Source organism: Diospyros lotus, chromosome 12 (genome assembly GCF_014633365.1).
Source record: "Diospyros lotus cultivar Yz01 chromosome 12, ASM1463336v1, whole genome shotgun sequence".
Lineage (NCBI taxonomy): Eukaryota > Viridiplantae > Streptophyta > Magnoliopsida > Ericales > Ebenaceae > Diospyros > Diospyros lotus.
Genome location: NC_068349.1, coordinates 26,900,174 through 26,914,006, shown reverse-complemented (window position 1 = coordinate 26,914,006; position 13,833 = coordinate 26,900,174). Strand labels below are relative to the sequence as shown.

Sequence of the window (13,833 nt, the reverse complement as noted above, 5' to 3'; positions counted from 1 at the left end):
TGCTACATTCCTTCCTGTCTCACCCTCACACAAACCTTTTCATGTCAATACTCATACTCTCATTGCATATAAACACGAACTCCAATGAATGTAAGTTTAATCCTATATGATATATTATATAATAACAGAGTTGATCGACAATAGTTTAATCCCATATGATATATTATATAATAACAGAGTTGATCGACAATAACTCAGTACCGATTGATAATCCGTGACTAAGAACAGCCAGTCGACAGTCACTCTTGACTTGTTCACTCTAGTGTCACCAAATGATCAACACGGCATCAAACCGAATGATAGCTCATGCCTCTTGTTATTACGACTCACACCCACGAAAAATCATAACCACAACTAAATCCCGCTAACTCTCTAAGAACTTAATCCCAAATAGGTTCGGTACCATTCCTAAGGAAATAGGGTAGTATAATACCTTGTAAGCACTTATTGAATAATACCCCAAAAAATCTCCTATTTAATTTAATCCGCGTAATAAATATCCATAATGCACACAAATAATCTTTGTAACCAAATTGGGTTAAAGAAAGAGATGAAATTTATAAATCTAAGGAGACTCACAAAGGGAGTAAAGAAGCTTGCATTAGTAGATTCTATGCCGCCAAACTAATACATGCTATAAAATAATATAGCTTTTCAAAATTAATAAAATCACACATAAAATTAAATTCTAACCATACAAAATTATTAATATATATTTACTTACTTACCTGATTATTTAAACTTCCATTAAACCAAATTTAACTTTGAATTTCTCTTGATTTTACAGCTTCTGTGTGCCTTCCTTCTCCCCTTAATCCCCTCACCCCGAATGCTCCCAAAAGAAGAAGGCTACCAGAGGCCGCCGCGTGGCAGCTATCAGGACCACCTCCACCCTCCAAAACGGCGCCGTTTTGGGCGCCTCCTTGCTAGAAAATTCCAGATTTCTTCTGGAAACCAGCCATGTGCGTGCCTGTTCCCCCTTGGATTCGATCCCAGCTCCCCCTCATGCGCATGCGCACGAGCAACCAGCTGTACCGCAAGTCTCCTGATTACGCTAGCTGCAACCATTAATGTTAGGCTATTATTTTGAGGTTTTGAGGCTGCCTTACTAAAAACAACACTCCCAGCATTGCACCCATCATGATTTGATCCCTTGATCTCCTCCCAGCAACTCGCACGCTCAACCGCTTGGCTGCCACCACCCATACTGCATATTGGCGCGACACTCATTCTAGTCAACTATCCCGATTCCCAGCTTATCCTTTACACCCACAAAATACCATAAATTCCCATTAATTTATTTAAAAAAAATTAAATTAATATCTCCCCCTTAAATACACAAATATTCAATAATCACCTCAAATATAGTAATTAATAATATTATCTGTTTGCTAATTACCGAGATGCTACACGGGGGCTTGACGTGATGTGATTGTGAGTGTTTTGGCACGTAATGATGACGGTGGTAGATATGATGTTGGTAGATGTGATACGGGAGCCTTGGGCTCATGTTATTAATTTGGTAGCCTGTCCTTGGCTACTGAAAAGTTTATATATAGGGTATTAGGCGCCAATGTGTGCATCTTTCGTGGACCCCAAGGACTATATATGTGTATCCATGCATTTATGTTACGGATGGGTATCATGATACATAATCATATGGCATAGGTTGTGATATGACATATGACATGATATGGATTGTGTGTCGTTTATGTATACGAGATTAGGGCGTGTTTTAATATACGACATGATATGCATGATGTTCAGGAGAAGTCTGGGCGTAACCATTTTTTGTTCTTTTTATATAGTTGTTAAGTCTTGTGACTCACTTTTACTTTCCATCGTTCCAAGTAAAGGTGAAGATAAGGCTGATGGCGAGTCTAATAGAGGCTGATTTTATTTCAATAGATATGTACAAATCTCACCTATGTAAAGGTCTTGAAAATTTTTGGGTTGAATTGTCAGAGCTAGCTAGGCTCTTATGCCTTGAGGGTATATGTATATTTTGTGTTAGTGGCTTGATGCATTATATTCAGAGGATGTATCTTTTATCTCAATCTATATGCTTACTTCTATGTTGTAGTGTCTAAAATGAGAGCTTATGTGGTACGTTAATGGTGCTTTGATTTAAGTTGCTTTTGTATCATTCTATTAATGACTCTCTCACAAATCTACTATGCTAACAGAGGTTTCGAGAGGCGGGTCGTTGCAAAAATAAAATAATAAATTAGATTTAAGCAAAATAATTGATTTTGACGAGTACGACCTCGAGTTTATGTAGAGTTTGAACTCGAGCTCAAGCTCAAGTTTTGCTTGTCAACCTTTTAACGAGCTTGGTTCATATGAATCGAATTCGAGCTTGAGCAGAGTTTTATCCAAGCCTAACTTCAACAAAGTTTGATTTAACTCGATTCGATTGCAATCTTAATTTTAAATATGTTTTCTCGTATTCTAAAGATTAAAACTGGTTTCATATTTAACAAGGATGAATACGTTTTTTTTTTTTTTTTTAATTTTTAACAAAAGAAAATACAGAAATAGAGATAAAAACTAAAAATAGAAAACAAAAAAAATTTCCACAGCTCCTAAAGTTTTGTCTCATGTCTGAGTCTTACTACGAGGAAGGTAACTTTTTTTTTTTTTTTTGGGTTGAGTTTGGGGGGGGGGGGGGGAAGGAAAAACCCTGCTTATTAATAATTCCCGTCCAATTAGAAGGCTTGCTTGGTTCCTTCCTTCCTTCCTGTCTCACCCACCCACCCACCCACCCAAACCTTTTCGTTTTATGGGTAGAAAAAATAACGATAAAAGAAAAGAAAAAGGCCACAACAGGCACGGCGCCTTGTAGGGTGGGGTGACACGCAGTGGCGACGCGTGTACAAATAGCGGGTAATGACTGAGGACAGGAGCGCTTGCCTTAACAGCTAAGCAAAGAGAAGAAAGAGAGAGAAGAGCCCAAATCAAATCAAAATGTGAACGGTGAGGCCTTCTAGAATGATACTGAGTCTGAGACAACCCCACACCCGACGACCGCGACCCATTGCCATTTGCCCCACTCTTTCCTCCCCACGATACATATTACTCTCTCTCTCTCTCTCTCTCTCTCTGTTAACAAAACGCGTTTTCACTCCCTGTGCCTGTCCTCTCTGCGTCTTCGTCATCGCTCTCTTATTCGCTCAACTACACTGCCATTAAACAAAAAACACCGCTTTGACTAAAAACACCTCCACGCTATCTTCCCCCTCAACCTTCCCGGAACTTTCTTCTCGCTCTTCCTATATCTGTGTGTATATATATATATATCTCTAATCCCTTCCGTTTCCATACCCATCTCATCCATTTACTCGCTCCTCCACACATCTATCTAATCAATCTACCCAAACCAAACCCAATTTACACACTTACCAAATCATCTCTCTCTCTCTCTCTCTCGATTTGACTTCGGATTTTAATTAGCAGACGTTGAGATGGACAACAATCAGCAATCCTTCCGGAATTTCAGCGATCAGCTCAGGGTCCAGACCAACAACTTGGTCAATCTCTCCCTCAATGACTCCATTTGGAGCAATTCCTATGTGTTCAAGAGGCCGGAGGAGAGACGCAACTTCGATATCAGGGTCGGCGGCGAGCTCAATCCTGACGTCACCCCACCCAGCAATCTGAGGCCCAAGGACTCGTCGGACTTCAATGGGTTCAACCATTCTTGGAAGGTCGGCGGCTCCGATGTTAATAATCATGGCGATGGCTGGAATTCCTCATCCAATTTGAAGCAGCACAGCTCGGATTTTAATGGGTTCAACCACGGTTGGAAGATTGGTGGCTCCGATAGTTCCTCCACCAATTTGAAGCAGCACGACTCGGATTTTAACGGGTTCAACCACAGTTGGAAGATTGGGGGCTCCGATAGTTCCTCCACCAATTTGACGCAGAACGACTTGGATTTTAACGGGTTCAACCACAGTTGGAAGATTGGTGGCTCCAATTCCTCAAACAATTTTAAGCAGAATGATTTGGATTTTAATGGGTTCAACCATAGTTGGAAGATTGGTGGCTCCGATCTCAACGGGTTCAACGACGGATGGAAGCTGGCTTCGTCTGGTTTTGGACCGATTGGAGGCGGGTTGTCCCAGCAGCAGAACGTGATTGGGCTTAACGGTGGGTTCAATAAAGGGATTTATTCAAAGCACTCGCCTACTTTGAATTACAATAACAACAACAACGGTAATGTTGTTCTCAATTCCAAGGGGATTAAGAGTGGGACTGGTAAGGGTGAAGATGATCGCCATCATCATCATCATCAAAATCACCATAGTCTAAAGAGTGGGAAGAAGAACAGGAACGGGAATAACAACAACAACAACAAAGATAACAATGACAAAAACAGTGTGGAAAAGAGGTTCAAGACGCTTCCAGCATCTGAGGCCCTGCCAAGAAATGAAACCATCGGTGGCTATATCTTTGTCTGCAACAACGATACGATGCAAGAGAATCTCAGAAGGCAGCTTTTTGGTACGTTTTCCCCCGTTATCTTCCTATGCAGTTTGTTTTCCTTTTCTGGCTTTTCAGAACTTTAGACCCCTTCTTGTGGTCTGGATTGGTGGTTTAGATCGATTTATCGCATCTTATCCAACTAATTAGTCGATTTTAGTGATAAATGCTTCGAATTCCAAGTTTGAAATGGTTATTAACACTTGAATAAAGTGAATGGAAGAGTTGGGTCCAATCTGCATGTGGTTACATGTATGATCATTATTGGATAATTTAAGGACAATTTCTCATGCAAAACGAAATCAAGCTTCTTCTTTTTTTTTTCTGTAAGTAGAGTATATTACTAGAATATGTGGGTTTTACTTCCATGATTTGTAGTAGTTGAAAAGTTTGTTAATTTGATTAATATCTTTAGTAATTAAGAATTGTTAGCATTAATCTCTGCTTCTTATGACATGCTTTTCTTAATTGGTGTTTTCTTTCAATGAATCTCCCAGGTTTGCCTCCGCGCTATCGGGACTCAGTCCGAGCAATTACCCCAGGCTTGCCCCTTTTCCTGTACAACTATTCCACCCACCAACTTCATGGGATTTTTGAGGTTTGTATTTCTTCCATTCTTCTGAACTTAGTACTTAAAAAAGAAAAAAAAAAAAGCAATTCCTTAAAGTCTGGTTGGTGAGGACTCTAAATCACTCTAGAGAAGACTGGAATCCCGGTTTGTGGAGTACTCGCGTATCATATTTTGCTTTGGAATGAATCCCAATTCATAAATGTTTCGCAGTTTAAACAAATTTGAAATTTGGAAAGTTCTCAAAATGACTTCTATTCCAAAGTGTTTTGAATTGTCCATGACTAAGCATATTTAGAGCATCAAGCACGGACTGGATTGCAGGGTCCAATATTTCATCCAGAGATTATTAATCCTCATCTTCTCAAGTTTGTACTTCTAAAATTAGTTAGTGTTTGATCTGTGCACCATAACAAAGTTGCTTATGATATACTCTCAGGCAGCAAGCTTTGGAGGAACAAATATTGATCCGACAGCATGGGAGGACAAAAAGAACCCCGGTGAATCGAGATTCCCCGCTCAGGTATGCTAATTGGAGTGATGATAAGTAGTTTCTTTCTTGTTTGCTGAAACTCTGGCTCTGCTGTAATTTGACAAATGGAATAACCAATTCACTGTAAATTTTTGTTTCTTCTGCTCCTCAATCTTCTTCAGGTGCGTGTTGTGACGAGGGAAGTGTGTGAGCCATTGGAAGAGGACTCCTTCAGACCAATCCTCCATCATTATGATGGCCCCAAATTCCGCCTCGAACTCAGCATTCCAGAGGTAAATAATAAATAAATAAAGAGCATATTTATGAGTTCAAATTTTATAGAGGCTCTTCCTTCTTTTATAAGTGGAAATTTCTCTCAATTCAGCAATGCAGTTAATGCTAAATTGCTTTAAATTTTAAATTTTGCAGGCTCTCTCTCTTTTGGATGTATTTGCAGTCAGCAATGCAGCTTAACATCATACAGCACAGACAAAACAGATACGCACGGAAAGAAAGTACCAATAGACTAGTGTGATGGAAAGAAGAGAAAATAAGATCCATATATACAAAATAAAAGAGAGATGATACTTTGGTAGAGAATAATAGCAAGTTCGCCCCTTTGTATTCTGATACGATGCGTATTTTTTCATTCCCCCCACCCCTTGTTCTTGGGACCATTTTGCCTTGCCTGCTTGGAGGGGACTGCCATGGTTCCAATCCAATGTGTTTTTGGGCTGCTTGTTTTGTACATATACATATACATATATACATATAATGGGCAAGTACATGCTTGAAATGCAAGTTTAATAGTGAAGTGGTTTTGTTTAGCAAAAACTATAGTTGAGAAATTTGGGAGCTTATATGGTTTGGTTTGGAAGATTCTTGTGAAGATCTTTGGGCGCAAAGTGAGTCTTGTTGACAATCAAGTAAGATCATGGATAAGTTTGTTTTCCATTAATAGGTGGATCATCAATTGAACCACTCTTGAAAACAAAATGATTTTTTTTTTAATAAATTCAAAAGTTTAGTATTACTCATATGCTTGTATACTAGAATAGAATAGGTATTCTCAAGGGAACCAGTCCCCATTGTGTAATCAACAGTGATAGACAGCCAGCCAATATAAGTAAAGATGCGCACACAACTCTTTTCATGTATGGTTCTGGCAACCCTGATCATAATGCATCCACACAAACAAAGAGAGAGCATGGACAAAGGGAGGGGATGGATCACAACAATATTCAACGTCAACAAATAAACAATATGACCTGTGTGCCAGCCCTTTACAAAATCCCAACAAAAATAATTTCCACCTCCTCCCTAGTTACAAATTTCTATGAAAAATGGATCAAAACATGTCTTAATATGTTATATCAAGAAAATTTTTCATAAAAACTATTAAGCAATCAAACATGCAAGCATGAAATTTTTTTCATTAATGACATTTTTTATAGAAAACAATTCCAATCAAACACCCCCAAGTGTTGTATCAATCACAATCTTTCTCCTTGAACTGGGGTCATCAAGCTATACTCCACCTCTCGACCTGGTTCTTCTTTAAAGAATGCAAGGCTACCGGGATCTTTCTCCTCCAGAATACGACTTGTGGGGGTCTGTGGCGGGTAACTTCTCAGAATGAAGTCAATTTCTTCTCCACTGATTTCCTTCTGATTAAGAAGAACCTGCAAACACAAATGAACGGCAGCCTTGATCAGTCAGTTATATAATAGCGCATCAACATGGCCCCCAAACCCCCACCACCACCAAGTGCATCTTATCCTTAACCAAGTTGGAGTTGGTATTCATGTCAATTGACTTCTAAAAGTCACATTTACAATACAATTCTATGCAAAAGAGCAGTGTGGCAAAGTTTTATGCTAGATGCACTTCTTGATGCAGCCCTCTAGCGAGAGAATAACACGACTCCTAAACCAAGACATTTATTTCCAGGGTATAATTTGAATAACAAGAAATGTTGTATAGGTTCATGCTTGCAATGTCACTCATAGAATACCCTTCATAAGCGGAAAGGGTCCTGAATATGTGAAAAATACTTGTCTTAGCAACATATCAAAGAGAGCTCACTGGTAACAGAGCCCCAGCTGCCGTGGCAGGACTGTGTTTCTTGTTTTGGAATTAGATAATCTACAGCGTCATGGGTATAACCTTTTAACATTTTCAAAATTTTCACTACCAAAGTTTAGTCTGACACTAAATAGAGAATTGTACTACAAACTAGTGTCCCCAGGTGTCTTCCTTAACTTCAACAGCATGCCTTGATGGTGAAAAGCGTAAGTGTGAGTGGTTGGCCAAAACAAGTAAACAATACATAAATAAAGTTGGAAGACAGAAACTTGACCTCTATGTCCACTATATACCTTAATAGTTTTCAGCAAAGCTGTATGGTGCCGTCTCAGGAGAGTGACCGTCTTTCCATACATCTCATGCATTAATTCTTCTGTCCTCCTTGCTACTTCGTCATCCAAATTGAAGTTGATTGGGGGCTCAATCAGGCCATAGTCATCATACAATGATCCTTCAAAGTCCAGCCTTGGGCCCACAAATTTAACTCTTTTTCTCCAAGGAGGTGGTTCTCCATGTATTACCATGGGAGTCTCCAGATTCCATCTGGTGGAAGAAGAGAAGCACTAATAATGGAAATGAAAGAGAGATCATTAAAATGGAATAAATTCTTGAAAACCTACATTGTGATAATTTTACGAGCAAGCCAAGAAGCATCAGCGAGGTAGTTAACTGATGCCCTTGATGTATCCTGTCCAAAGATCACCTCTTCAGCAGCTCTCCCTCCAAGTAATACCTTTAAATAAAAAATATGATGGAAAAATATAAATAAATTCAGGAAAAAAAGGAAAAAGAACAAGTGAATGTGAAGCCTGCTAAACTAAAGCTCCCACCTGAAGGCGGTGCAACAATTGTGGCCGACGCTCAAACATGTATGATTCATCATCAAGTCTATGGAAAACAACTTGGGACAACGTCTGCACATATAACTTTCACTAATAAGAAATATATGATAAGAAACAAAATGAATGATGTCTAAAAATCTCATTCAACCAAACATGATACCCATTTGCACAGAAATCAACACAGCAGCAGTCTCTAATCATGGAAATAGAAATGAGTTGATAAATCCAACAGTAAATATATTGACTACTGTAATGGATATAGTTGTGCCCATCAATTAGTGCATTACAGAAGTTTGTATCAATTTTATGATTAGCCAATGGGGAAAGTAAAGGCAATGGTTACAAGAGAAGTGAACATCAAAATCTTAAATGGACCTCGCAGTAATAATGGGCAAATGAAAGAAAGGAACAGAGAAGCTATCAAAATATTTGTATTGGCTGCTCCTTGGGTTCCTAATCTTCCTCAGTTTATACCTAGAGGTCACCAGAATTGTTCCCCAAAGTCAATCAAGTTGGCCAATATGATCAATTGGGATATTTTAAGGATTGAAAACCGAGAACTTTCAACAATCGTTCGATCAGGTATGCATGGCTCAAATATTGAAGATCACTATTCCTTCTGTCTCAAGGATGGACTCTTGGTATTGGGGATTGATGATGAGTTTGATTGATTATCTACTCATGTTGTCTATTAGTTCCCACAATCCTTACAGATTAACTTTCATGTTGCTATCAGGAATGTCTATAGGGCTGCTGGTGTAATTGCTCAATATTGTGGCAGTGGAGATTAAGGCTTGTCTGTGGCTTTTACTGGAATCAGTTAAGGCCTACTATCAGCATGTTAGCTATGCTTGAAAGTTCTACCCCCTACAAGATAAAGAATGTAGTTTGGTAAACACTCCTAGATGCAATGCTGCTGCAGATGCTCTTGCTGGTTGGATCTGTAGAACGTCTAATAAAGTTTCTGTAGATTTCAATCAACCAAGTTTTTTTGAGTTCTAAAGATAATTGTCCAACAGGGTAGTACATTAGCAGAACTGGCCGCCCCATTGCTTTTTCCTTTTTCCTCTTGTGTTGCCACTTCTTTTAGGAAAACAGAAACAAAAATAACAAAGAAAAAGAAGGTAAAAAGGTAGCAGAGAGGACCTGGCCACGAGGATTAATTGATATGCGATCACAGAATTCAATTTTTGCATTCTCAGACTGCCTTAGCAGATGAGCAGTCATTGCAGTTCCCACTTCTGTGGTAGCTCGGCGACATTGTCCCTGATGACCCAACTCTATCCCAACACGTTTAGGTCCTACTGTAAGTCGGTCAACTGCGTCATCCACATCTGCCTGAAGAATTGAATCGTGTCCCTTCCTTACTGCCACAAGAGCAGCCTCTTGGAGCAGCTGAGCTAACTTTGCTCCCGTCCATCCTGACAAACCAGAAGACGGTAGCTCAGGTATTGAAACAACAGGTTCAAGTATAATCCTTATAGTTGGCCATGCAATTCTCAAAACCAGGAAGAACTATAATGATCTTCCATCTTAACGCAAACACATGATGAACATGAATCCTTATGGCCGCCTGCAAATGTGATTCCTTGTGATGACTTTGGGGATATAACTCAGACATGGGTACTCACATGTTGGACATAAATGCGACTAATGAACCACGGAATAGAGATTGGTAATTGTTACACACATTATAGACATAAATAATACTTAGAACAGAACCATTTACTATTGCTTGAAGCAACCTTATCTGGCTTATTGTGTACAAGAAATGTTACACTGCCAAAGATATATCAGCAAAACTGCACACCTGGCAAGTTCTGAGCATAACTGGACAGATCAACAGATCCTGACAATTTAACCTTGTGTGCATGAACTTTCAGAATTTCCAATCTCCCTTTTGCATTTGGAGGACGAATTCTTATCTACAGGAGACAGTGAAAACAACCATAACCACCCACTCATTGTAAACAAAGTTGATGCAGAACCACAAACACCAGCTTAGCCTATTATACTAACCTTACGGTCAAAACGACCTGGTCGAAGAAGTGCAGGATCTAGCAAGTCCATACGATTTGTAGCACCCAAAAAAATAACACCTTTGCCTGTATCAAATCCATCCAGTTCTATCAAAAGCTGGTTCAATGTAGTCTCCCTTTCTTGAGTAGCAGCATTGTATAGGTGGTCGGTGGATTCACTGAATATTCCCTGACGTCTAATCATAACATAAAGATTAACAGATGTCACTGTGTTGTCGGTATGCAAACATTAAATGGAAGAAATTGAAAACTGCTTAGAAATAATCAGAACTGCCAATGTCCTGAATCACCTAACAAGTATTTATTACTATGATTTTAACTTTATGTTTCCCTGATAATGACATTCATAATTCAAATCAGTATCACATAAAAATCATTATTACAGAAACATCAACATGCCATACCTTAATCTCACTGGGGTAGGGTTGGCTTAGATAGATTCTAACTCACCAATCATCTCTATCTATGGGCATAACTTCTTTAAGGTCATTATAACTCATCATGCCTAGGAGTTTCCCATCAAGCTTTTCTTAATCTTTCTTTGAGACTCTGAACTCTTCTGCTACATCCTTTTTTCCATTTAATCTACTTTCCTCATAGGAGCATCTAGTTTGTCTCTCACTAACTAAACTATTTTAATTGCGTCTCATACATCTTATTTTTGATAGAAGCCACTCCAACTGTATTATAGGTAATTTCATTTTTAAGTTTGTCCTTTCTTATATGGTTGCACATCCATCCTAATATTTTTACTCAGTTACACTCATGTTGCAAACATGGTGGTGCTTTACTACCCATCATTTTGTGCCATATAACAAAGTTAGTCCTAAATTCATCTGTCGAAACTTCTTCAACTTCAAAGGGAGTTATAATTGCAGAATATAACATTCACTTCTTTATTTTAAGTATCATTCCTTAATTTTGTGAGTAGCATCCTCGATAATCTTTTCATCTTCTTGGATGATTGATCCATCTTTAGCCACCCACCCGAGACTTGCAGCATTTTCCTTATTATTTTTGCTGATTTTTTCCTTCAGAAATTCAGGCATTAGTTCATTATTTCATCTGCTATTAACATTAATTAGCCAAATAATAACTTAATAATTAGTTCCTATAAAGCTATTGGCCAAGATGGACACATAAGTAAATAACAGATTTGAAAATGTTATTTTGTAAATCTAGATATTACAGAGATCATTTTACTGAAACAGAATTTTGATTCTGTTATAAGATAAAAAATCTACTTATATATTTTGTAAATTAAATAACATTATGATCATGAATATAAATATAAACTAGTTCCCCAGGTTAGCACACTGTAAGCATAAAAACACAATAATTACAAATATATTGATGCAGCCCCTAAATTGATAGTAAATTCACTAAAGTATGACAAAAGAAAAATGGTAAATTACAAAAAAAAAAAAAAAAAAAAACTAACCTTTTAGGTTTGTTTCTATTTAAGAACTAACTTTTAATTTTGGCAATTCACTAACCAAACTTTTAGGCTTGTTACAATTTTATAACAAACTTCTAATCTTTGCAATTCACCAACTGAACTTAAAAGTTTTTTACAACAATAGAATGCAATTAGGAACTGTTAGCCTTTACTGTTAAATGATGACTTGGCAAATGAGATGGACAAGAAAAAGAAACGTGACGTGGACGGTGAGTGGCTTTTTCTTCAGTTTTTTGTTTTGTTTTTTATAAATAAAAAATCAGAACTATGTTGCAGAAATGGCATGGCAATTAAAAGCCTCATTACTATTCATATCATATTTTTCTTTGTCCAACTCATCCACGAAGTCATCATTTCACTATAAAGGCTTAAGAGTTCCTAATGGAATTCTATGATTGTAACAAACTTACAAGTTTAATAAGTAAATTGCAAAAATCAAAAGTTCATTATAAAATTGTAACAAACCTAAAAGTTTGGTTAGTGAATTGCAAAAATTAAAATTTCTCTCTAAAACTGTAACAAGCCTAAAAGTTCAGTATTTTTTTTTTTTTTTTATAATTTAGCCAAAGGAAAATCATAATACATTTTATTATTATAATTAGAATTCATCCATTAATAAATCAACTTATAATTCCATTTAACCTACATACATCCATGTATAAGATTATTTAACATAGTATTCATTAAAAATATAAGTTACTTTACTCCATGTATTGCAAAGGTGAATTGCTAGTACATGTATATGAATATGATGTCTCATCATCATAATCCTTAATCCAACTATGTAGCGATGACTACATGAATTTTATCTCTCCATCATCTCTATCTATGGCCATATATTCTATATAACAATATAACAATTAATATACACCACGTTGTACCCAAGGGCTTCCTATGAAGTTTTATTGGGGGTTATCTCTCTAGTTACAAATTTCTTATGTTTCATCCACTCATCTCATGGGTGCATCTATTTGTTTTCTTTTCACATATCCAAACCATCTTAATTGCATTTTGCGCATCTAATCTTTAATACACACCACACCAACTTATTATGGATAATATCATTTCTAATTTTGTTTTTTTATTGTACAACCACACATCAACGGTAACACACTCATTGTAGTTACACTCATATTATGCATAAGTTAATACTTAATTGCACAACATTTCAAGCCATACAAGAAAGATAATCTTATAACTGTCCTATACAACTGCCTTTTTAATTTTAAAGGGATATTTGAAATTGATATCTGTAAAACATGGAAATGATGAAATATCAATTTTAAGAGACTTATAGAATGTATTGACAAGAATTCTCGTACCTTGTAGCTAATGCATCAATTTCATCAATAAAAATTACTGAAGGTTTATTTACCTGCAAAGGGAATCTATACATTGTTAATGACCTCAAAATTAAGTATATAAATTGCCATGAAGTCAATGCATCTGATGAGCACCTTATATCACATTAAATTATATGAGAAAGGAAAACATGCAATATACACCCAAAAACCAATGCCCTCCTATTATTTAAATAATCTTTTGTTCATATCAAGACCATGAATGAGAAAAAGTGAAACATATTCCAGGAACCCAATTTACATTCAAATATAAAAGAAGTTGGTTCAAAAATAATTTAACCAATATAAAAGATTAATAAGATTAAGGGGATATAATTAATCCATCAAACTCAAAGCAACCTCCATTTTTTCTTCTTTAGGACCCAAATGTTAGAAGACCTTTATCTAGATTGGTATTGTATGCAAGGAGGTACGGTACAAGAGGCAAATAAGTATAATAGACAATATTTAGGAGGACAGCAAAGTTTAATTCTTCTTTGATATTTGAAAATTTGAGCCACACTTGATAGAAACGAGGTAATT

At 37.0% G+C, this 13,833-nt stretch overlaps 2 protein-coding genes across 2 annotated transcripts in view; one reads left to right on the top strand and one right to left on the bottom strand.

The window, feature by feature from the left end:
- The first annotated feature begins 3,124 nt into the window (after positions 1–3,124).
- On the top strand, positions 3,125–6,339 carry LOC127786912 (DCD domain-containing protein NRP-B-like). Its single transcript, XM_052314671.1, has 5 exons — positions 3,125–4,506; positions 4,983–5,083; positions 5,493–5,576; positions 5,708–5,818; positions 5,955–6,339. The coding sequence occupies exons 1-5, from the start codon at positions 3,465–3,467 to the stop codon at positions 5,997–5,999; spliced, it is 1,383 nt and encodes a 460-aa protein (XP_052170631.1). The 5' UTR covers positions 3,125–3,464; the 3' UTR covers positions 6,000–6,339.
- A 409-nt stretch (positions 6,340–6,748) lies between these two features.
- Positions 6,749–13,833, bottom strand: part of LOC127786911 (probable inactive ATP-dependent zinc metalloprotease FTSHI 1, chloroplastic) — a 28,341-nt gene continuing 21,256 nt past the window's right edge. Inside the window, exons 8-15 of the mRNA XM_052314669.1 lie at positions 13,273–13,325; positions 10,472–10,667; positions 10,263–10,377; positions 9,599–9,873; positions 8,441–8,524; positions 8,231–8,343; positions 7,904–8,153; positions 6,749–7,207 (exon numbers count right to left, since the gene is read on the bottom strand). Coding sequence (XP_052170629.1) covers positions 7,019–7,207; positions 7,904–8,153; positions 8,231–8,343; positions 8,441–8,524; positions 9,599–9,873; positions 10,263–10,377; positions 10,472–10,667; positions 13,273–13,325 — 1,275 coding nt within the window. The 3' untranslated portion in view covers positions 6,749–7,018. The remainder of the gene's footprint in view (positions 7,208–7,903; positions 8,154–8,230; positions 8,344–8,440; positions 8,525–9,598; positions 9,874–10,262; positions 10,378–10,471; positions 10,668–13,272; positions 13,326–13,833) is intronic.